The following is a 25218-nucleotide window of genomic DNA, read 5'->3' as shown; positions in this document are numbered from 1 at the left end:
TGCAGTGTCAGCCAAGCTCGCACACATACACAGGCATGCACTCACACACACCGAGACGGAACGTTTGTTAACATACATTTTAATGTTTTTGTTTTGATTTAAGAAGCAAGTCTGTTCAAGTCAAAGGGCTCAAGTCCATGTGAAGTCACACGAAGTCACTGTCGTTATTGTCTAAGTCGATGCAAAATTCATAACTCGAGTCTCAATAGAGTCCAAGTCATATGATTTGAATACCACACCTCTGCCCGCCACACACAGAAGCGAAGCTGCATTTAATTGCCTGACTAAATATTTGTAATTTTTCCAGCAGTCAGCAGTATTTATAAAGAAAATGGATAATGTATACTTAGTTTTAATTGTTTTGTTTAATGCAATGTTCTGCAGTTTTAGTTTTTTTTTTTTTTTGCTCCATGCTAAAGGTCTCTTTACAATATCCAGGTCAAGTGGATAGCTTGCTCTTTGTTTAAATATTTCCTTCAATATTACTTCTGCCTCATTACTTCCGCCTCAAACTGATTGTTTGATTAAATATTTTGCATTTTATAAATAATGGAAATACATTTCCCCAAGTGCGATGAAGACAACATTGTGTGCTTATTAATTTATTACCACAATGTTTTGCAGTATTTTGGAAATGTAAATAATTTAATGAGAGAATTTTTACATCATTAATGCAGTAATTAGCTTTATAACTGGTCATTTTAGGTTTTTTTTTTTTTTTCTTTTATTGCTCATGGAAAAACTTTCATGCCACGGAGTCAAGAATTGCTCTGTGCACAATCTGGATTGTTTTGGGCAGAAATAATGCATTTTAACCACTGATTCCTAGAGGGACCACCTAGTATTAATGTAGGGTTATGAAAAATAAGTCTATACAGGGAATCAAATATTTTGTTTTAGTAAAAAGGAGAACAATGAGCCTTGAAAATACATTCAACACTGTGTAAAGGATACAGAGAAACCAAATGGGAGACTGAAGGCTATACCTGATAGCTACAGCTACATAAACACAATTGATTCATATAAACATGAAACAACAACAACCAAATCTGCCTTCTCTGGAAAAAACAACAACATTAGGTTAATAGAATTAGAATCGAGTTTCAATAGTTGCAAGGTAAAAACTGTAAATAAAGAAACACAGAAAGAGTGACGTTAAAGGGGTATTTACATACCTTTTTCGCTGACTGACTCACTCTCTATCTCCACATCCTCACAGCTGGTATACTCCGGCGTAGTTGCCAGCTCCTCCTCTGAGCTGCTTAGTGACACCTGCCGCATCTTCCCTCCCTTTTTAGTTTTGTGAGGTTTGGGGGGTGGAGGACGCACAGACTCCGATTGATCCGAGCTCAGCGAGTCATTTCTCAACATGCTTTCCATCTTCTCCCTCTTGCTCTTGCGGACAGCAGAGTTGGGGTCCAAATGATGTTGTTGTCTCCTCATAGAGTCCCCTACTCCGCCCATGTCACTTCTCCGCAGATCTCCGGATCGGTCACCTAGCACAGGACTGCGATGGGGTGTTGGGGGGCTATGGTTTGATGTTCTGTGGCCACCGAGGCCAGGACCCATGGGCCCCGGCGAGGAGCGGTCAACAGAGTAAGACCGCTGTCCCACCATAGGCGGACGGCGCTCAGTGAGATGTTGACGTGACAGCCGGATTGGCGCCGGTTCATCCTGCTCAGTGTAAGCTAACGAGACATCACTATGACGCCGCTCATGCCTTAGGCGGCCCACCTCCGCGTGCATTCTCATCTGCTCTTCATAGGGCTGTGGCTTAACAGGATAGCGTGCCAGGTTGGGGTCGCTGCGATAGCGTGTCTGGAACTCCTCCTGTCGCTGTCTCTGGAGCTCATAATCATTGTGTGGCCCATCTAGCTCCTGGTCCAGAGGGTATTCTTGGGAGTGCCAGCGTCCAGGACCCTGGCGGTCTCTGTAGCCAATCCATGCTGCATTTACGTCTGGATACAAGTGTGGGCCCCGCGGAGCCCGCCGAGGGTCGCCATCCCCATAGTCAGACGGTGATCTGGGCATGCTTCCGTCTGTCGGGGCATACTGTGAATGGTCGCCCCCCTCCCTTTGGTCGTATTTTTGGTTTGGATCCCTGGATGCAGATGGACTTCGTCTCCTGTGGAGGACAAACATATAATTTTTCAAATTTAGCTTATTTTATTTTTGCAAAAATACTTTTTTTGTCAGTGGATAAGTGATATAGAATACATCTGAGCATGCCACATTTTTCTCATTTTACATTATAGCTGTCAGTGTTAAAGCTTCACAGAGATAACAAACAACAACATATGACCATAATTTTCACACTGTAAGGCGCATCTGACTATAAGCCGCCACCCATCAAATTTGGCATGAAAACAGTATTTGTTCATAGGTAAGCTTCACTGGACTACACGGCGCAGCTGTCCTCACTGTATTATAAGGTATTTACACCAAAAGATATTAACCGGAAACACTTTATTTGACAGTGGCATCATACGACTGACATAAGACCAAATGAACACCGATGAAGCTTTGAACCAACTGACTGCAAACCTTTATTGCTTCAAGAAGTTTCATTTGGCCATCATCGCTCCCTTGGGGGAGACATTCAACCTCTGCTGCCACTTGCTGTCAACACTGTTGTCATCCAACATGCCTCCTAGAATGCACTGCGGCGCTACAGATGTAAATAACAATTAAAAGTCATGTTCTGTGCTAATTATTTCTTCAGTTACTGTTCCAGTTGGTTCATTAATTGCAAGTTGTGGTATTTGGTAAGACATTATTTGACAGTGGCGTCATAAGACTGTCAGTAGACAATCATAATTATGACATAACATTGTCATGAGCATTAATATATGCTTATAACAGATGTCATTAAGTGTTATCCGGCAAATTATCTCACTTTTGAATGGATGTAAAAGATCCAAGCTGGACATAAATAGAGTTAGTGACATACTTTCCCGGATGACACGTAATGACCTAAGCATTCAGTAATGCCTATGTCATGTCATAACTAAGACAATCTTATGACAGTCTTATGACGCCGCTATCAAAGTGTTGTCTATTAATCCAAATAAATCAACAAATAAGCCGCACTGGACCATAAACCGCACGATTCAAAATGAGGGAAAATATAGCATATTTATGGTATAAAGGTTCATAAGGTTATCAATTGTTGTCAGCAAATTTGTTTAAGCATTAACCGAGGCCGTGAAGATGAGGTTGTGCTTTGTGCATGAACTACTAACTGTAAACGTGTATGTCCTGTGTGACGAAATAAAGTTAAGTATATTTTCAAATCAAGATTAGAACAATGGTTGAATTAGTGTCAGATAACGATAAAAAAATATATATATGCCTTCTCTTTAGGCATAATAAATACATTCACAATCCTCTTTCCTCTGCTAAACTTCAATTATGTTTTAATGAGAAGAAAACTATGTGAAACATCCTAATGTCGTTGACATACATTTGAAAGGATGCAATAAATTACAGCAACACGGTTACTCAGTGGCCGAGATTAGGTCACGTGTGGTGAGTAGAGCTCTTGAAAGCATAGTTCTTGTTGGTCCCTGTCCATTGTGCCAAACCATTCATGTTAGCGAGCAGTAAATTTAGATAAAGACTGAGTTATGCAATAACATATACGAACTCATAGATATTTCAGTGTGACTTTGTGTTAGGCTTCTATACAGTATTGAATGCTGAAAAGGGGGACTTAGGCAGGAAGGGCAGAATGATGGATGTGCATTTTATATGGTTCATGAACTACTGTACAGTTAAAATATGGGCTGTTTGAAAGGACTAGAAGTTGAGCAATAGAGCACTGCAAATGTGAATTGGAGTCACATGATTAGATGAACAATTGAAAGAGAAGAAGGCTAAAAATAGCACAATATTAAGTTGCAGTTAAAAAAAAAGCTACTTGTTTAGTAGGGTTACGCGACACCACATACACAATGTGAACAATGGTTTGTAATTAAATATTTAATATCTTTTTCACTTCCGAGATGTTTGTCCCAAGACCTGCAAAAAAAGTATCCTTTTGAAACATTTATACTTACTCTGAATAACAGCAAATGTTAATAAAGTCTTGCATGCAACTGCATGGTATTTTCCATTTTATGTCATTTTGGAAAAGAGCTCTTTATTTATAGCGTATGAATAATATCTTTACAGTATCCACTACATCATTGTTCACCCTGCGATTAGCTCAGAAGCATTTCAGGTTTCTGCCCATAGTCTGACATGATTCATGCACTTCAATGACCCTCGTGAGTAGAAGCAGTTTGTATAACGGATAGCCAATACACATTGCTGTACTTTATGTGTGCAAAGTGTTGCACAGCTTAGCCTTTCCATCTGTTTGCCAGCTTCAGCACATTACTATCACCTAAATGTGTGACGTCCAGCAATGACCAACAGCTGCTCTAAAAACATTTGAATAGCCTATGCAGTGCTAAAGTAAAAATTAGCTGTAAAAATAAACAAATATATAAATAAATACGAGGCTATGGATTCCAATCTTGCCATTTATGTGTAGGCTTTTTCCAAAAAGTGTATTAAGGATTAAATAGATGGAAATTGATTAATTTTATTTGCTCTGTGGAATTTAATTTGTTGGTGGGTAAAAATCCATGATGTAACTTTAATCCAGTTTATATGCAAACAAGTTGACTAATATCCTAGCATAGTCAGACAATACACCAAATAAAACAAAAAAAATATGCATACAGCATATATTACAAGTGGGCAAAAATAACGATTCATCAATGAACTCCAATACCTCCTGCGATTTGAAATCTTTTCAGCAAATCATCTAAATCGATTCACCAGGGGCACTTTGCGTCTGATGAGCACTGCAATGCAAGTTGCACTCAACCAAATAGCAACAAGCCAACTTCTTTTAAATCTGACATTTTGAAGTCCCTTGGAAATCCAAAACACAAGGAATACAAAAAAAGTAATTTATCCTGTTTAAAGCAGTGCCTAGCAGAATTAAAATTCTGCAATCACACAAAAAACTTGCACAACCACTTACAACCGTATCATGCTGATGGCAGGCAACAACCCGTGGCTAAAATAGATAAAACTATAAACTATCAAAAAAATAATGTACCAGCAAAGAGGACAACATTCTGTGTCAGACACTCAAACCATGTTACCAAACCCGTCGACGGGGGAGGGGGCAACCAGGTATGTTGTCCCGGGCCTCAGGACCATAGGGCCCCCAGAATGACCTTTAATTTAGTTTACTTTACATTCACATATTACTTTTTTATCTAAATCATTTTCTGATTAAATATTATGTTCTACTCGATATATACTTAAAAATTTAAAAGATTAAATATTTCAAATATATACTGTATTTTTTTCCTTTTTTTTCGCAACAGCCCCCCTCCCCACCCCCTCTGTCTTAGCAGAGAATGGTTTGACCCCGCTCTGGCGCACTCAAGGCTACACTACGTACGTGCCCTGTACCGGGAAATCAAAATCTGTCATTGCTATAAACTCTAAACATGGCGAGTCGTCAGAAATCGTGTGTGCAGAGAAAAGAAAAGAAAAGAAAAAGAAGAAAAAGAGATGAAGATCATAGAGGTGAACTAGAAAAATTGATGACTTTTTAAACGGGGGACAAGCGCCAGAGAATTAGGGCTATAGTTGGCTGTAGACAAAGATGTTGGTAAGTGAACAACAGCCGCTATCACTGAACGTTTACATTCGCGGTCACCGTGACCAAAGCCGGATTCGAGTCTGTTACCATCTGCTTGTAGCCTATTGAGCTGAGTATGACAAGACATGCTGACAAGACATCTGACCAAAGCACATGGTGAGACCAAGATTGAGCGTTTTGGCAACAAACACTCTAAGCGGGTCTGACGTGCCACGAAAGATGCGCCTGCTGAAAAGCACATCATACCCACTGTGAAGTATGGGGGTGGGTCAGTGACACTGTGGGGCTGTTTCGCTTCCAAAGGCCCAGGGAACCTTGTTAGGGTGCATGGCATCATGAATGCTTTGAAATACCAGGACATTTTAAATCAAAATCTGTTGTCCTCTGCCCGAAAGCTGAAGATGGGTCGTCACTGGGTCTTTCAGCAAGACAATGACCCTAAACATATGGCCGAATCTACACAGAAATGGTTCACCAGACACAAAATCAAGCTCCTCCCATGGCCATCTGTCCCCAGACCTTGTTTTGTTGGGAAAAGGGGGTTGTACAAAGTATTAACACCAGGGGTGCTAATAATTGTGACACACATTATTTGATGTCAAATAATTTTTTCTTTATGTGGGATTTTTTCCCCACTGAATGAATGCACTTGTATTGAAGGTTGGATTTTTCTCTTTTTTTCCATTAAGGTCCTATATTATTTGAATTAAAAAAATATATATTAGAAGCTAAAAAACACATCTTTTTCAGGGGTGCCAATAATTATGGAGGGCACTGTATACTGTTTTGTTGCTTAGCAGGTAGTCATAGCACTGTCAGTTGTATTGTATTGTTGCCTACATGGCACAATAGATGGAAATTCTTTGTTTGTATTGTGTCACATCACATTACAGGCTGTTAAAATTTAATTGTCCATCTCAAATTAAATCATTTGAAAATTTACACTGCCATTGCTTGCAAAGCGTTAAAAGTACTGCGTATGTTGTCATGACAAGCCGGTGGCAGGGGTGGGGTGGGGTAGGAGGGGGGGGGGCTATAATGGTCTCTTTTCCACGGGCCCCTGCAAGTCTGTTGACCGCCCTGCATGTTACACAAAATACATTAGGAGTCGCCCTACAAAGAGTAGAAGACAGCGGGGGGGGGGGGGGGGGGGGGGGGGGTTGTTTTGTTTTTTAAGTACTAGGAATTGTTACGTAAAATACTGAAAACATGCTACTTGCAGTCAGTCTCATTGTCAGCTTCTCTGCCAAGTGTAGACGCACTTTACATTTTCAGCATTTTTACAAAACTGTCATGTTCATGTTATTGTTTGACTCCACACACTCTGTGCAGTACACAAAGAAGGTATTATATGTTCATTATTTATTTTCTGATGTTTTAATTAAAAAATACGATGAGACATCATTTACATCAGGGATCCCCAACTACCGGGCCAGGGACCGGTCCTTGGTGCACTTCCTACCGGGCCGCAGAGAAATAATAAACAATTTGTTAATGACCGCAATCTGGCCTGTGCCTCCTGTTTAATCCGAGTAAAGATGTGTGTACGTCACCTTCTAGTGGTTGGCCAACATTACTGGGGTGTTTGCACACCTATAGCAGCCCAGTGTCAGTCAATGTAAACAGTAACATTAGCTGCTGTTGGATGTGTGCTGTTTTTGGACAGCTTTTTTATGGGAAAAAGGCCACCTGCTGAGCCAGAAGAGGAGCCTACAACCACGTTCAATCTCCATGATATGTGATAAAAGCTAGCAATCGAGGCAACAATAGCTAATGCACTGAGAGCATCATACCTCGTGGCGAACCGTATTGCTAAAGCCAAGAAACCTTTCACGAATGGAGAAGAACACATTATGCCTGCGACCAATTATATTTGCAGTCAGGGTTTCAGGAGAGGCTGCTGTTAAAAAAGTTTGATTCAGCGTATGGTGAGTGACATTTTCCCTACACTTAATGTTTGTTTTTAGCTCCGTCGTGTTATTTTATATTTACTGTAATTTTCTACCACACATTGCCGGTCTGTGAAAAAAAGGCCCACATCACACTGGTCCGTGGTGCAAAAAAGTTTGGGGCCACTGATTTACATGACATTACAATTAAATATTTCACAATCAATAAAATTTCAACTTTATTATTTGTGTACTTCAACGTCTTAATAAGGATTTCCCTGATACGGTCATGTGATTGGAAATCTGGCACGATCACAAAATTTTCAGATCGGAATCGGTGAAAGATTAGGATTTTTAAAACATTTTATTATGAAATTTTAAGGAGTACTAAGCAACACAACATTCCATTTGGACAAGAATAGTGCCAAAAGAAATATAATTATATACTATATGTTTTATACTACACAACACATAGCTATCCTGGGAGGCTAATGCTAAGACAGCAATCCCTGCAGTAAGGTATTTAGACCCTATACTTTTGAACAGTAGCGTATGTAAGATATTTTTTCCCTTAATATATTGCTGAGGTATCGGATTGTGATTCTGCAATGGCAGATCCTCACAATCAGGTGACTCGAATTCGGGAAAAATACAGGAAGTCCCTGGGTTACGAACGAGTTCCGTTCCTACACTAGTGACGTAACCTGAATTTCCGCGTGAATCAGAATTAACCATTTAAATACCTCCATATTCCCCCTAAATCTCCAAATAACTAGCCAAAAACATGTATATACGTCATATTAACAAAATGAAGTAAAAAATAAGAAACTGTGAGGTACATTGTGTTGAATGCCGTTATATTCAATGACTATTCCGGCTTTAGTGAGTCGCCTTGCTGAGAGAAAAGGTCGCTGTAGAAGAGTAGGGAGGCTAGGGAGGGGGTGATATCATGGCCGCTTAGGTCGCCAGTGTTGCTTCTCAACGTGAACCCGCCGTCCGACCTCAAAAAATGGATCGGGACTCGCAAGAGGAGTCTGTAGTGGGGGAGAAGCAGCAGCAGCAGCATGAGAACAAGGAATCGGCATATCTTCCGGCCGAAAGGAACTGCAGGATGGCGGCGATGCTGCTGGGGGAGGAGAGGGATCCCGACAGGAAGAACAGCAACAAGAACAAGGTAAAGTTTACGCGACTAAAACATTTAAAAAAAAATAAAAAAAAAAAAAAAAAAAAACAACTAGAGACAAAATGACAGACGAGACTCAGGCGTCATAAGGTCGAAATCACGCAAGTCTGCTACGTAGTAACTTGGGGACTACCCGTGTATGTGATCAGGACATCCTTACTTCTTGGAGAATATACAGTGGAGAGAACCAGTATTTGATACACTGCCAATGGGTTTTCTCATTGGCAGTGTATCAAATACTTGTTCTCCCCACTGTAGTATATCTGTATTAAATAAAAAAATGAATTTTAAGGTTCTTACCAATGCCTAAAAAAATGTGAATCCTCTGGTGTCATGGTCGACTTAAATAAGTCACTCATAAATCTGATCTGTGGTCGATAATCTTACAGTAGTCCGGGTTGCAGTCAGCTTTATGTCCAGGGCTTGTTATGATATGATCACCGGTGACTCTTACCAGGATAAGTGGGGAAAAAATGTGATGAATGGATATATGTATGTATACACACTAGTAAGAGTGGTAGGAAAAGTTACAGCAAATGTGTCACTTTTCTTTGTACTAAGATGCATTTACAGTCTCCCATGTTAGTATCCAATGCCAAAGAGAGTCTCACTCATTACTCAGATGAAGTTGGAGGAACACATAAGTGTTTTGTAACATTACGTATTCATGAATGGCTTCTGGACAGAAAAAAATGTTCTTTCACAAGTCCAAAGTCAAACGGCAGCAGGAATAATAAACATGGATTCGTGAAACAACAAGGGGTGGAAAAACCCTTAACTCATTAGCTGCCAATGACGGTGATAGACGTCAAATCCATTTGATTTGAGAGGCCTGGCAGAAAACAATTCTGCCCTCCCAGATCAAATGGATTGGACATTTATCGTTGCCAAAAGCAACGAATGAGGGGAGATGTGTTCATGTTGAATGTGCACGTGAATGTTTTTGTGGGATGTTTTTTGTGGTATAGTTTTTTTTTTTTTTTTTTTTTTTTTGCTGCTTAATTGAATTTATAAGAAGCCTTGAGGCTTCATGGATTCTCTTTATTTATCCCAATACCAGATGACACAAATGTACAGTACATACAGTAGTAGTAGATGGAAATACAAACAACAACCATAGCTTTGCAGGGCTCGAACACATCTACACAAACACATTATTTCACCACTCTCACTTAGCCTTGTGTAGCAGCTAGCAAACTGGTGAACAGCATGCATGATAAGTACAATCATCTCAAAGTGTACAGAGGTATTTTTTTTTTTTTTTCAAATTTGTTTTTTATTGTTTTCCAGTCACATGTTACATTGAGCATTCATTTCTAAGCAGTGGAATCAAACTAGCAAACTATGTGACAATGTATAAGGAACAATACCCCCCCCCCCCCCCCCCCCCAAAACAGAAAACACAAATCAAACCATACTTGCTAACACAAAAAAAAAAAAACATACTTAAACACACAAACAGTACCTCGTCAGTCCTAAGATATACTGTATGTTAGAATTCTGTCTCCGCAGTTCAGCAGCAGCAATTAGTCCCACACAGTGCTCCCAAAAATCAGAATCCAATGCTATATACAGTACATAGGTAATTTACTTTCAAAAATACAATGCCCCTAAACTATATCCAGCAGCTAAAAAGGACCTACTGTATATTGTGTGTGAGGTTTAGGCATGAAGCAGCAGGGTGCCTAAAATGCAACACTGAGGTTCTGACTGCAGCAGCAATTGAGTCACAAAAAAAATCAACACTAAGGTCTTAGTGCTGCAGCAATTGAGTCACAAAAGTGCCCAGTGATGTTCCCCCTCCATCACATCCCCTTATAAGGAAAGATGCAGATGTGATGTCACCACAGGCTGAGAAACATGTCCAGAGAGGGAGGGGGTTAGTGCATAGCAGATCAGCCAGTAATGAATCATCTGGACAGACGGACAAGAGAAAGCCATGTTTGTAATCTACTAAGTACATTTTATGTGAATTTACAATCCTATCCTATTGTGAGTAAGTTCCAGAAATCATTGGCTGTGACCTTGCATTGACTCCGTGACTTGACAACCGTAACAATAACAAGGACAGGAACAGGGAAAGTGGTGGTCCTAAATGCACTTAAAGTGGTACGTCGACATACAAATCCATTGACATACGATCCTTTCGACATCTGACAAATTATTTGACTTATCATGTGTCTCGGCATATGATGACAGGCTCAAAATACAGTGGGGCAAATAAGTATTTAGTCAACCACTAATTGTGCAAGTTCTCCCACTTGAAAATTACAGAGAGGCCAGTAATTGTCAACATGGGTAAACCTCAACCATGAGAGACAGAATGTTGAAAAAAAAAAAAAAACAGAAAATCACATTGTTTGATTTTTAAAGAATTGATTTGCAAATCATGGTGGAAAATAAGTATTTGGTCAATACCAAAAGTTCATCTCAATACTTGTTCTGTACTCTTTGTTGGCAACAAGGGAGGCCAAACGTTTTCTGTAACTCTTCACAAGCTCTTCACACACTGTTGCTGGTATTTTGGCCCATTCCACCATGCAGATCTCTAGAGCCGTGATGTTTTGGGGCTGTCGTTGGGCAACACGGACTTTCAAGTCCCTCCACAGATTTTCTATGGGGTTGAGATCTGGAGACTGGCTAGGCCACTCCAGGACCTTGAAATGCTTCTTACAAAGCCACTCCTTTGTTGCCCTGGCTGTGTGTTTAGGACCATTGTCATGCTGAAAGACCCAGCCACGTCTCATCTTCAATGCCCTTGCTGATGGAAGGAGATTTTCACTCAAAATCTCTCGATACATGGCCCCATTCATTCTTTCCTTTACACAGATCAGTCGTCCTGGTCCCTTTGCAGAAAAACAGCCCCAAAGCATGATGTTTCCACCCCAATGCTTCCCAGTGGGTATGGTGTTCTACAGATGCAATTCAGTATTCTTTCTCCTCCAAACACGAGAACCTGTGTTTCTACCAAAAAGTTCTATTTTGGTTTCATCTGACCATAACGCATCCTCCCAGTCCTCTTCTGGCTCATCCAAATGGTCTCTAGCGAACCGCAGACGGGCCTGGACGTGTACTAGCTTCAGCAGGGGGACACATCTGGCAGTGCAGGATTTGAGTCCCTGGCATTGTGTTACTGATAGTAGCCTTTGTTACTGTGGTCCCAGCTCTCTGTAGGTCATTCACTAGGTACCCCCGTGTGGTTCTGGGATTTTTGCTTACCGTTGTTGTTTCATTTTGACGCCAAGGGTTCGATCTTGCATGGAGCCCCAGATCGAGGGAGATTATCAGTGTTCTTGTATGTCTTCCATTTTCTAATAATTGCTCCCACAGTTGATTTCTTTACACCAAGCGTTTTACCTATTGCAGATTCAGTCTTCCCAGCCTGGTGCAGGTCTACAATTTTGTCTCTGGTGTCCTTCGACAGCTCTTTGGTTTTGGCCACAGTGGAGTTTGGAGTGTGACTGACTGAGATTGTGGACAGGTGTCTTTTATCCCGATAATGAGTTAAAACAGGTGCCGTTAATACAGGTAACGAGTGGAGCCTCGTTAGACCTCGTTTGAAGAAGTTAGATCTCTTTGACAGCAGGAAATCTTGCTTGTTTGTAGGTGACCAAATACTTATTTTCCACTCTAATTTGGAAATAAATACTTTAAAAATCAAACAATGTGATTTTTTGCTTTTTTTCCACATTCTGTCCCTCATGGTTGAGGTTTACCCATGTTGACAATTACAGGCCTCTCTAATCTTTTCAAGTAGGAGAACTTTTTTTTTTGTTTTGTTTTTTTGGTGGTTGACTAAGTACTTATTTGCCCCACTGTACGATGATTTATTGACAGCGTTGCAATTTCACTGTTCTTTCTCAAGACGGCAGCACGGCAGATTTTCTTGTGAGAGAAATCAACATGGATCCCGAGAAAGTTAGTGCAGGTGGTGAAACAAGGACGCTTCCTATTGAAATTAAGAAGGAAATTATGGAAAAAAATCAGCGTTGTGTCGCATCTGTGAACTGGCTCGAGAATTCGGCCGGAATATGTCTAAAATCTCAACGGTCCTCAAGGAGACATAAGCCCTCAAAATGGTGAAAGTATCAAAGGGGACAACTATTCTCTCTAAACGTCGTAGCGCCATTTCGGAGGAGATGGAACGCCTTTTGCTGATATAGTTTAAGGATAAAGAGACATCCACCCTCCGCCTCCTCCGACCTCCGTTCGCCAGTCTCTATAGGTTGAGTTTGTAGAACGGAGCAAGGATGGGAGTTTGAGGCGATGTGTCAAAATAAGCAGCCAAACTGCATTGCTTTATTGACATTCCAGCAGCAACGTTACACACAAGTCAACCAGCATTGACACAGGTAAAAACTAATAAATACTGTAAATGAATACTTTTTCACCTAACCAAAAATGTTAGATCTGTGGGAGTATTATGTAAATACCAATACAAGGTCACAATAAAAATACTTTTTTTTATTTCTGATTAATTATTTGTATTCATCATTTATTTGTTTTGCTATGTGTAATTGCTATTTGCAATTGTACCTGCAGTTTTATGAAAAATTTAACATAGGTTTTTGGGCTGCGGAACGAATTAATCGAATGATAATGTATTCTTATGGGAAAATCCCACTCGACATACGACCATTTCAACTTACAAACCAGGTCCTGGAACGAATTAAATTCGTATGAAGAGGTACCACTGTACCAATGTTTACCAAACACAAACATTCATTTCGTTACAGAGCAATTTTTAAATTACTAGAGTGAGACAAGACTTGATGGCCTCTCCTTATTCAAACAAACATGGCATTCATGCAGTTTGCCTGTACAAACACTTCCAATCCCGTCAATGTATGATTTTTTTCATGCTTGCGGTATGCACCCAAATGTTTAATTATGAAAGTCATCGGAGCTGCCAAAAGATTAAAGCCATCTTTATAATTCAGCGATCGGACGACTTTTACACCTGTTGTGAACAGTGTGGAAAATATGTTAGCGTGAGTGTACATTTACTGCATGTTATTTTGAATTTCAGTTAGAGTGTCCCTTAATAGCTATTAAAACCATTAACCGATATCCAATACTGTCCAACTCCAAAAATCCGATACCGATATCAAACCGATACCGATATATGCGGCCATGGACTTATTATGGCTAATTGTAATGTGATGCCCAATTGGATACATCAATAATGATAAATGTTCCAAATAAACATTCTGTTAAAAATAATGGAACAACTTCAACTGAAGTTATGGAAAAGGTGTCTATATTGCCTATATCATCAATAAGCATAACTGCTGTGCTATCGGCCATAAATTGATGATGAAAAACCAATGTCGATATTATCCGATATCATTTTAAAATGCTTTTATCGGTCATTTCGGTAGCTAAATCAGGCGCTAAAAGTGGATGTTTAAGTTTGACTAAAGTATTAAGTTTTGCAAGAGGCACTGAAGTTATTTTCCAATATTTTGAGCTGTTGCATACATAACTTGAAGTGTGTTATCTTCTCATTTTCATTTGATTGCAATCGCGTTTGCAAGTTAACCCTTTAAGAACCAAAGTCGCAAAATTGCGAAAAGAACATAGGTGACTTCTAACAAGCCAGCGCTGCAAATATGGTGCCTCATGTAGTTACTACTTTGTACGTCAGCCATCTTTTGGTGTAAACAGTGTATTAGAATAAGTATATGCATCTGGAGTATTCTCGTTCAAATTTGTACATTGATCAGATTACGAAAATCCCATTGTAAACATATTAGATTAAGTTATATGCCATCTATGCAGTAATTCAAACTGGATAAGATGCAAATGACTATTCTTTGTCATTGTGAATGTATTTTTGCAGATTTGCTTCCAGTAACTATTATCGGACGGTATTGAAAAGTTATTTCTCCATTTTTCGATTGGTACACATAATAGTTATTAAATGAGATTAGAGATGTTGACAGTATTATTCATGAAATATTAAATCCATGGATGAACTTTAGATCAAATCGCCACACAAACACAAGAGCAGCGTCGCTCAATGCTGAAAAACTATGAAACAGATCCATGCTGCTCATTTTTAAATGCCTTTTTAGTTTGTTTTTCTATTAAAGAAAAGAGAAACTGGCAGCAGGAAATGCAAAAACCAGTGGAACTCTTTCAAAAAAATGCCTGTGAGATGACAGTTTTGGGGGTTGGGGACAACAATTCTTTAGAAAATAACAATGCCTGCTTAATGGACACAAGTCAAATGAAAACAAATGAGTGACAACATGTGTAAGGCTTTTTCCTTAAGAGGGAATCTGCTACACTAATGACTTTAATAGATCTTAGGAGGGTCACTACTGAAACAATAAGCAAAAAAAAAAGCAGAAAGTGATTGTGTGTGAACTCAAGGATTCAAGACAATCGAAGCATTAACCCTGTAGAGGCCAGCATTGTAGAATTACAACATTTTTATTTTTTGTAAAAAAGGGTTGAAATGTTTTTTTGTTGTTGTTTTTTACATTAATACAGTCATTGGGTCCTACTGTTCAGTCTCACAATAGGTTTGGATAGGAAATTTGTAAGTAAGCCCTGCCCACAGTTCCAGGACTTTCAGAATCTGCAGAACTTTGGCTGTGCAACAACACTTTGGTTCCTTGGACTAGATTTATCAGATTTAAGTAAGTATAATGCCTTTAATATTTTTTTTGTAATCATTACACTTACTAGACCATGTACATTTGCAATTATTTTGAAATACATCAACTGTAAATTAGAGCATCTTGTGTATATGTTGTAATTTTACAACTCTGGCCCTTGGGTAGTCAAAATGGCCATGGTGTAGGTTTACAAGTGACCTTGCTAAGTGTAGCCTAAATAGAGATTTTGACAGGGACCTTCTATTTTTCCACAATATATTTTAAAATTACACACATCTAGTACAATTTCCAGATATACAGTACTATATAGGCTTTATATTTATTTTTAATTTCCAAACCAGTGCTATTTGGAACCCACTTTACAAGAAGCTGTATTACCGAAACATATTGCAATAGCGTACCACTTTCTACTGCTTATAATTGTAATCACTTACAATAGTTCAGTTTCGTAGTATGTTGGCTCAATTCACCGCCTAAGCAGTTAGATCTGGCGGGATGCTGAAGGGTGTTTGTTGCATTGTTCCAGAAAAGGTGACAACGTTCGGAAATGCATTACCATTGCAGACATTATCATCTTTGTAGAAATGCAACATGCCTTCCTTTTGGGATGATGGTTTCACATTCTTGAACATTCTCACCTGATAATCAGAGCACAATAAGTTGGCCAGACAGTATTGTTTGACTAGTGAGATGTGTAAATAGGTTACTTTGCCCCCCACCCATGTACTAATGTTATTTCCATTTATTTATTAATTTCAGAATGTCTTCAGCAAGGAGAAAAACCTTCTACACTGTGCATGAGGTCATCGATGCTGTCCAAAATGAAGAGTGATGTGGACATAGACTTTGATGAAACTCATGAAGAGTCAGATGACGAAACCGATGAAGAAGTGGACAAAGAAAACCCTCCGTCCACTGACTGCCCAGCCAATGAGGACATTGAGCCCTGACCAGCCAAACATGCCATGCTCCGTGACAGATATCGCTGGCAGAAAAAAAGTTTCCATCAGCCCTGATTTGGATATTTCTGGCCCACCTCTCACAAAAGATGTTCATTCCCTCCACACACCATTGGAATGTTTCCGACAATTTGTGTCTGAAGACATGATTGAGTCACTCACAATAAACACAAATGATCCAAAAACACCAACAAAGAAGACATAGAACGAATGATGGGCATGTATCTGAAGATGGGCCTGGTACAAATGGCTGGAGTGTGAATGTACTGGGAGACAGACACACGGCATGCACCTGTTGCTGATGTGATGTTTCTAAATAAATATGCTATTCGTAAAAATATGACTACTGTTGAAATTATTATTCATATTATGTACTGTTCTGGAGCTTTGTAACAAGCAATCAACCAGTGCAAATTAACCCATAGTGTATTTTTTTTACTGAGATATCAACATTTGTACCTTTCTGATTTAACAATGAGTACAACTAGGGTTAGAGTCAGGAAATCCTGCTACCCCATTTAGCCAGCGTTGTAAGATTACAACGTTCTTATAAAGCTTTACAAAAACATTTTTTTTTGCAAACACTTTCATTTCCATCTTCAAAAGCCTCCTACAACACCATATACATGGTTGAATTTTTTTCCTTTTATGTGTTTCTATGTCTGGCCACTACAGGGTTATAGACTGATGGTCCATTTACATAGCATTATATTTTCCTTCTATAATGTATCTTTATATCAAAGTATACAAGTAGGTGTTACCACATAATGGCAAAAAAAAAAAAAAAACATGTTAAGGCTCAGCAACCACTGCACAGCCATTTTTTTCCCTGCCAGACTTCTGCACAGACAGTTTCCTGCCCTTGACTGTATATGACTGGATAGCAGAATTTATAACCCTAATGCAAACACTCTTGGAGTTCTAAAAGAGATCTTCGGATCAGGATTAACACCATCATCATTTGACTGCTATGAATGACTGGAGGTCAAGCGGCAATACTTCCCTATCTGCCAGAAAGAACAACATTCAATACCAATCACAAGCAAAGCAAGACATGCAAGCTTATCAAATTCAGCATGAGGTCCTAATATTCCATGCTTTATTGCATGCCTGGCACCGAGTCAATAAAAAGGAGAGTGGAGGGGTAGAGAAGAGAGATTGGATGTCCAGGTGGGTAAAAAAAATCTCTACCTCATCATTTCTAAGCATTATATTTATGCAAATACTGTATGTCTCCCAGGATTGACACTTTGATGATGTAGCTGGTTTTCAGTGAGCTATATCTGGTTTATTCTGTGGGGATATGTGCATGCATATTAAGATTGACTACATGTAGTCCAAGCATTACACTCTAGAATTGATTGTACATCTGTTACTACTATTGTCCAATCATCTACCCCCGTTCTGTATACCCAATTTGTCTCATCTTTCCCAAATGGTTGAATTTGAGGTACAAGAGGCAATGACTGAAGGGTGCATGTGACAGCAGACTGATGTGTGGAATCACACGGTGGCAGGTGAAGGGCACGTTGTTGACACAGCACTTATAAGGATAAGGGTCAGAAATAGAAATGTCCTGAGAATTCAGCCATCTTCACTGAGCATGAAACTATTATTTCCTTTATAGCAATAATTCCACTATTGCTCAAAATTTTGGGTTTTGTCACCCAGACAATGTAAAAGTCACACTTTTATTTAACATGTGAGTTACAAAATGAATAGAAACAAATCTCAAGACTTTTAAAATAGCACAAATAATGACTTATATTTAAAATTTTAGGGTTTTTTTTTTCCTTCAATGATTTATTTGCAGCAAATACAGCGTTGCATGTCTTCTAGCTGTCAATTTTTTAGGTACCGTAATTTTCACACTATAAGGCGCACTTGACTATAAGCCGCCACCCACCAAATTTGACCCGAAAACAGCATTTGTTCATAAATAAGCCGCACTGGACTATAAACCGCAGCTGTCGCAGCTGAGATATTTACACCAAAAGATATCAACCAGTAAAACTCTCATTAGACCAAATGAACCACCATGAAGCTTTGAATCAATTGGCTGCAAAGCTCCATTGCTTCAAGAAGCTTCATTTGGCCATCACTGTTCTCTTGGGGGAGAGTGTCAACCTCTGCTGTCAACACTGTTGTCATCCAACATGTCTCCTAGCATGTATTGCAGCGCTACAGATGTAAATAACAAATCAAAATTAATGTTCTGTGCTAATTATTTCTTCAGTTACTGTTCTAGTTATTTCATTCAATGCTAGTTATGGAATTTGGTAACACTTTATTTGACAGTGGCGCCATAAGACTGTCATATGACCACCATAATTATGACATGACACTGCCATGAGCATTAATGAATGCTTATGACAGATGTCATTTTGTGTCATCCGGCAAATTATCTCCCTTTTGAACAGATGTGAAAAATTTGAGCTGGACATAAATGGAGTAAGTGACATAATTTGCCAGATGACACCCAATGACATCTGTCTTAAGCATTCATTAATGCCCATGATAATGTCATATCATAATCATGACGGTCTTATGGCAGTCTTATGACGCCATTGTCAAATGAAGTGTTACCTATTAACCCAAATAAATCAACTAATAAAACGCACTGGACTATAAATCGCGGGATTCCAAATGAGGGAAAAAAGTAGCGGTTTATAGTCTGAAAAGTATGATAATCTGAAGAAATTTCACTCAAAGCTTTCAGAAGCACCTCCCATAAATTGGATTGTCTGGATGGGCAGTTTTTGCTTATTATTTCTGACCTTCTAAATGTCCTGATTATATTTCCTATTCCTTTTGCAACTCATTTGATAAATAAGAGGGACTTTTTTTTGGAAATCACCAAATTATCTGGGTGACTTTTGCACGGTAGTGTGTGTAATACATTATAACATGGTTACTTTCTGTGACACTTTGTGCCCTGGTTGGACCGTAAAAAGCTTTTCAAAACTTATTTCTATCAGTGCTGTCCAGGGATGCTCCTCCTCCGCTTCCTCCTCTTCGAGTACAAATTGTCCTGTGAAGATTTGTTCTGTATTTCCTGTCCTGCACATCAGGTCCACTTAACGCCCACACTCGAAGCTGACAGAGTTGAGGCAGCTTCTGCTTTTTCAATAGTCATGCTGCTGATATTATTCGTGCAAGGCTCCTAGAACTTAAGATGGACAAGCAACTTAAAGGACATTCAGTATTTGGAAGTTTTGAAGAAATTGGTCTTACAAACACTTAGTGAAGTTATTGAGTTTTAATAGTTTTTTTTCCCCCCACGCCATTGAGTTCACTGTCATTATGCCGCCCATAAAAGAGCTTATTTTAGGAAGGGGGGGTTGGGGGGGCAAGTGGAAATACTCAATAGTGTAAACCCTAAAGAGCTTAAATTTTAAGTGTGAAAGAGATGACTTCAGGGAGTGACCCACCTAAACAAACGGCATCTGAAAGGAGAGGCTGTGGTGAAAACTTCCAAATGCATCTGAAAAGAGGAATCCAAAGTTTGCCATTTTATCAGTCAGCACTAGGCTTGATGTTGTTATTGCAAGGAAAGGATTTGAATATCATTTAAAATATTATTTATACAGCATACTGGTCCTTCTCAAAAAATTTAGCACATTGTGATCAAGTTCATTATTTTCTGTAATGTACTGATAAACATTAGACTTTCATATGTTTTAGATTCATTACACACAACTAAAGTAGTTCAAGCCTTTTATCGTTTTAATATTGATGATTTTGGCAAAAAAAATTCAAGAAAAAACAAAAATCCCTATCTAAAAAAATTAGCATGTCATGAAAAGGTACTCTAAAGAAGCTACTAACCTAATCATCTGAATCAACGAATTAACTCAAAACCCCTGCGAAAGATTCCTGACGCTTTTAAAAACTCCCAGCCTGGTTCATTACTCAAAACCGCGATCACGGGCAAGACTACCGACCTGACTGCTGTCCAGAAAGCCATCATTGACACCCTCAAGCAAGAGGCTAAGACACAGAAAGACATTTCTGAGCAAATAGGCTGTTCTCAGAGTGCTGTATCAAGGCACCTCACGGGGAAGTCTGTGGGAAGGAAAAAGTGCGGCAGGAAACGCTGCACAACCAGAAGAGGTGACCGCACCCTGAGAAAGATTGTGGAGAAGGGCCGATTCCAGACTTTGGGGGACCTGCAGAAACAGTTGAATGAGTCTGGAGTAGAAACATCCAGAGCCACCGTGCACAGGCGTGTGCTGGAAATGGGCTACAGGTGCCGCATTCCCCAGGTCAAGCCACTTTTGAACTTGAAACAGCGGCAGAAGCGCCTGACCTGGGCTACAGAGAAGCAGCACTTGACTGTTGCTCAGTGGTCCAAAGTACTTTTTTCAAATAAAGGCAATTTCTGCATGTCATTCGGAAATCAAGGCGTCAGAGTTTGGAGGAAGACTGGGAAGAAGGAAATGCCAAAAAGCCTGAAGTCCAGTGTCAAGTACCCACAGTCAGTGATGGTCTGGGGTGCCATGTCAGCTGCTGATGTTGGTCTACTGCACAGGTGTCAAACCGATTCCAGAAAGGGCCTAGTGGTTGCTGGTTTGCTTTCCAACCAATGAAGAGGAAACCTTTTCACCAATTAGATATTATACATGTGTAATCAGTTAAAGTTTGTCAGGTGCTGCTTGTTTCAGCAGGAAGTTCATTGGTTAAACTCTCTGCGCGTTATCGGTTGGAACAAAATCCAGCACCCACTAGGCCCTTTCTGGAATCGGTTTGACACCTGTGGTCTACTGTGTTTTATCAAGGGCAGGGTCAATGCAGTAGCTATCAAGAAATTTTGGCTCACTTCATGCTTCCATCTGCTGAAAAGCTTTATGGAGGTGAAAATTTCATTTTTAAGCAGGGCCTGGCACCTGCTCACAGTGCCAAAACCACTGGTAAATGGTTCATTGACCATGGCATTACTGTGCTCAATTGGCCTGCTAACTCTTCTGACCTGAACCTCATAGAATCTGTGGGATATTGTGAAAAGGAAGTTGAGAGACAATAGACCCAACACTGTGGATGAGCTTAAGGCCGCTATCGAAGCATCCTGGGCCCCCATAACACCTCAGCAGTGCCACAGGCTGATTGCCTCCATGCCACGCCGCACTGAGGCAGTCATTTCTGCAAAAGGTTTCCCGACCAAGTATTGAGTGCATAGCTGATACAATTAATTGAAGGTTGACTTTTTTTATATTAAAAAACACTTTTTTGTATTGGTCGGATAAAATATGCTTTTTTTTTTAGATAGGGATTTTTGTTCTTTCTTGACTTTTTTGCCAAAATCATCAGTATTAAAACAATAAAAGGCTTGAACTACTTCAGTTGTGTGTAATGAATCTAAAATATATTAGAGTCTAATGTTCAGGGGTGCACATAAGTGGTCCGCATGTGCGCATGCGTACTGGACGTAGACAAACGCGCTGGCCTTCAACGGTTTCCATACGCTTTTGCGTACCGATGGCTGACCACTGTATTTGCGGCGGACACGAGAAAATAACTTCTCAAAATGTCGAAGAGGCAGGCCACACTGAGTAATTACTTCCATGTTCCCCCCACCCCCGTCAAAAGACAGACAGACGACAGAGACGTAACCGGAGCTACCGAAAAAAAGGACTTTTGCTGAAAAGTGGCTACAGGAGGTACCATGGCTAGAAGCAAATGATGCTCGCGTGTTACAAAATGTGCCGTGAGAATCCCAATGTCGCCGATAAGAGCAGCACATTTTATGTAGGGTCAAAGAATTTCAGCCATCCAAACTTTGAAAAGCACGAAAAAAACAGAGAGCATGTGGCAATTAAGCAAACTATCGATGTCAGACAAGTGGCGAAATAGGGCGGAATAAAGGTAATGAACAGCGATATGCACTGACAAACGTGTTTTTGTCCGCATTTTACAAAGTTAAACATGCACGTTCAATGAGGTCTTATGAGAAGGACATCCCACTTTTAAAAAGGCTTGGAGTTAATGTGGGAGCCGCATAATGCCCTTTATTTTGAATTGGTGCTTTTATGTTTATTTCTTTACATTTCACTTCAAAGTAATGGCAATTTTGTTGTGCCAGTTGATGTTAATCAAGCAATAATTGTTAATATAATTTAAAGTTAACTGGCTCTAAGTAAAGCTTGTCATAAATTTATCGCATCAGGCGAGTCGGCTCTCAAGCTCAATGAGGACCAAGTCACATCTCCAGGTCCTCCTCTGAGAACCTGGGCAAAAAAATTATGTGCACCCCTGCTAATGTTTATAAGTACATTACAGAAAAAATTGAACTTTATCACGATATGCTAATTTATTTTAGAAGAACTAGGTATATACACTCACCGGCCACTTTATTAGGTACACCATGCTAGTAACGGGTTGGACCCCCTTTTTCCTTCAGAACTGCCCAAATTCTTCTTGGCATTGATTCAACAAGGTGCTGGAAGCATTACTCAGAGAGTTTGGTCCATATTGACATGATGGCATCACACAGTTGGTGCAGATTTGTTGGCTGCACATCCATGATGCGAATCTCCCGTTCCACCACATCCCAAAGATGCTCTATTGGATTGAGATCTGGTGACTGTGGAGGCCATTTGAGTACAGTGAACTCATTGTCATGTTCAAGAAACCAGTCTGAGATGATTCCAGCTTTATGACATGGCGCATTATCTTGCTGAAAGTATAGCCATCAGAAGTTGGGTACATTGTGGTCATAAAGGGATGGACATGGTCAACAACAATACTCAGGTAGGCTGTGGCGTTCCAACGATGCTCAATTGGTATCAAAGGGCCCAAAGAGTGCCAAGAAAATGTTCCCCACACCATTACACCACAACCACCAGCCTAAACCATTGATACAAGGCAGGATGGATCCATGCTTTCATGTTGTTGACGCCAAATTCTGACCCTACCATCCGAAGGTCGCAGAAGAAATCGAGACTCATCAGACCAGGCAACGTTTTTCCAATCTTCTGTTGTCCAATTTCGATGAGCTTGTGCAAATTGTAGCCTCAGTTTCCTGTTCTTAGCTGAAAGGAGTGGCACCCGGCGTGGTCTTCTGCTGCTGTAGCCCATCTGCCTCAAAGTTCGACGTACTGTGTGTTCAGAGATGCTCTTCTGCCTACCTTGGTTGTAACGGGTGGTTATTTGAGTCACTGTTGCCTTTCTATCAGCTCGAACCAGTCTGGCCATTGTCCTCTGACCTCTGGGATCAACAAGGCATTTCCGCCCACAGAATTGCCGCTCACTGGATATTTTTTCTTTTTCGGACCATTCTCTGTAAACCCTAGAGATGGTTGTGCGTGAAAATCCCAGCAGATCAGCAGTTTCTGAAATACTCAGACCAGTCCTTCTGGCACCAACAACCATGCCACGTTCAAAGTCACTCAAATCACCTTTCTTCCCCATACTGATGCTCGGTTTGAACTGCAGGAGATTGTCTTAAACCATGCCTACATGCCTAAATGCACTGAGTTGCCGCCATGTGATAGGCTGATTAGAAATTAAGTGTTAACGAGCAGTTGGACAGGTCTACCTAATAAAGTGGCCGGTGAGTGTATATTTATATATGTTTACTACGATTGAACCAATACTTCCACTCACAAAAAAATAAACACAAAATAATAATAATAACTAGGCCTGCAAGCAGGACTGAACGGGCCCTCGCACTTTGGCGCAACTCGGACGTCACGCAGGTCGGGGTGGTGGCAGACAGCCCCCCTCTAATCATCTAATGAGAACCTAACATGCTTCAAACTTGCTTCTTTTTTTGGGATGAGAAATTGTTTTGAGTTTTCGAGCATGCAATGGCCACAAATTCTGCTGCCACTAGTTGGCGCTACAGAGTCGATGCAAATGACCACTACTGGACTCTTCAGGGTAAGACTCTCACCAAGCACGGGAAATTTGGAGCAGCTATCATGTATATCTGCCAAGTTATGACTGTTCAAAATGTGTGGAAAGACAGAATGGTGACAGTCATTATCACTTTCCTGTTGGACCCTTGTGCTTCAATCAAACCACAATCATTTTCATCAGGCATCTGAACACATGTCTTAAGGCTCCCCTTATGCAGGTTTGAGGTAGATTGATTTTTTCCCTTTCGAGGAGGAGTGTGTCCCGTAAAAAAGGGCATTTCCTGTTCCCACTAGGAGGCGCCAGGTACAAATGGTAAATTTTCAATCCAGTCCTGCTCAGGCTGGTATACCTCACACACATGCCAGATTTAAAATAGATTGAACGTTGTATGAGGGAGTTATCAGTAATTTTCCGAATTCGGTGTTTTGCCGAAAAAATGGCCGACTTTGGCACCCCGCCCAGGTCAGGCCCGTGTATGAAAACACACCATTTTGATAACTTAAGATTTCATAGGCCTCATTAACAGTCTCGCCAATTTTGAGGAAGATCAAACTAATTCCCTAGGTGCCAAGGTCTCAAATGTGCACACTGTAAATCAATAAAAAATTCACATTCAATCCAAAATACCCGATTTCCTGTTGGGTTTGGAATATGCATGCAAGAGACTTTTTGGAGCAGTTTTGTACATGGTATTGACTCTCCGAATTTCATCCCTCTACGTTGAAAAAACCTAAATGGAGAGGCCTTTTTGAAAATTTCAAGGGGGCGCCACTGAGCCATTTTGTTACATGTTTTCGTAACGTTGCAATATTATCGAACGTTACGCAAAGCCGCATGTATGTGCAAATTTTGTGAATTTTCGTGCATGTTCAAGCCTCCAAATGTAAACTCCTACTTTGAACCGATAAAAATTTCACATTCGATCCAAAATACCCGATTTCCTGTTGGAGTTGGAAAATGGGTGCAAGAGACTTTTTGGAACAGTTTTGCATAAGGTATGGACTCCCCAAATTTCATTGTACTATGTTGAAAAAAA

The 25218-nt window shown here is 40.1% G+C and overlaps 1 protein-coding gene across 29 annotated transcripts in view; it reads right to left on the bottom strand.

Annotated features, from left to right (window-relative positions):
* Window positions 1–25218, bottom strand: part of rims2a (regulating synaptic membrane exocytosis 2a) — a 253884-nt gene that overhangs the window by 119822 nt on the left and 108844 nt on the right. For all 29 annotated transcript variants that reach the window (XM_057834860.1, XM_057834861.1, XM_057834866.1 and 26 more), the window contains one exon: window positions 1176–2125. In XM_057834860.1, coding sequence (XP_057690843.1) covers window positions 1176–2125 — 950 coding nt within the window. The remainder of the gene's footprint in view (window positions 1–1175; window positions 2126–25218) is intronic.

The sequence above is a fragment of the Corythoichthys intestinalis genome, chromosome 4 (genome assembly GCF_030265065.1).
Source record: "Corythoichthys intestinalis isolate RoL2023-P3 chromosome 4, ASM3026506v1, whole genome shotgun sequence".
NCBI lineage: Eukaryota > Metazoa > Chordata > Actinopteri > Syngnathiformes > Syngnathidae > Corythoichthys > Corythoichthys intestinalis.
The sequence above is the reverse complement of the archived record's forward strand: the minus strand, read 5'-3'. Positions and strand labels throughout refer to the sequence as shown.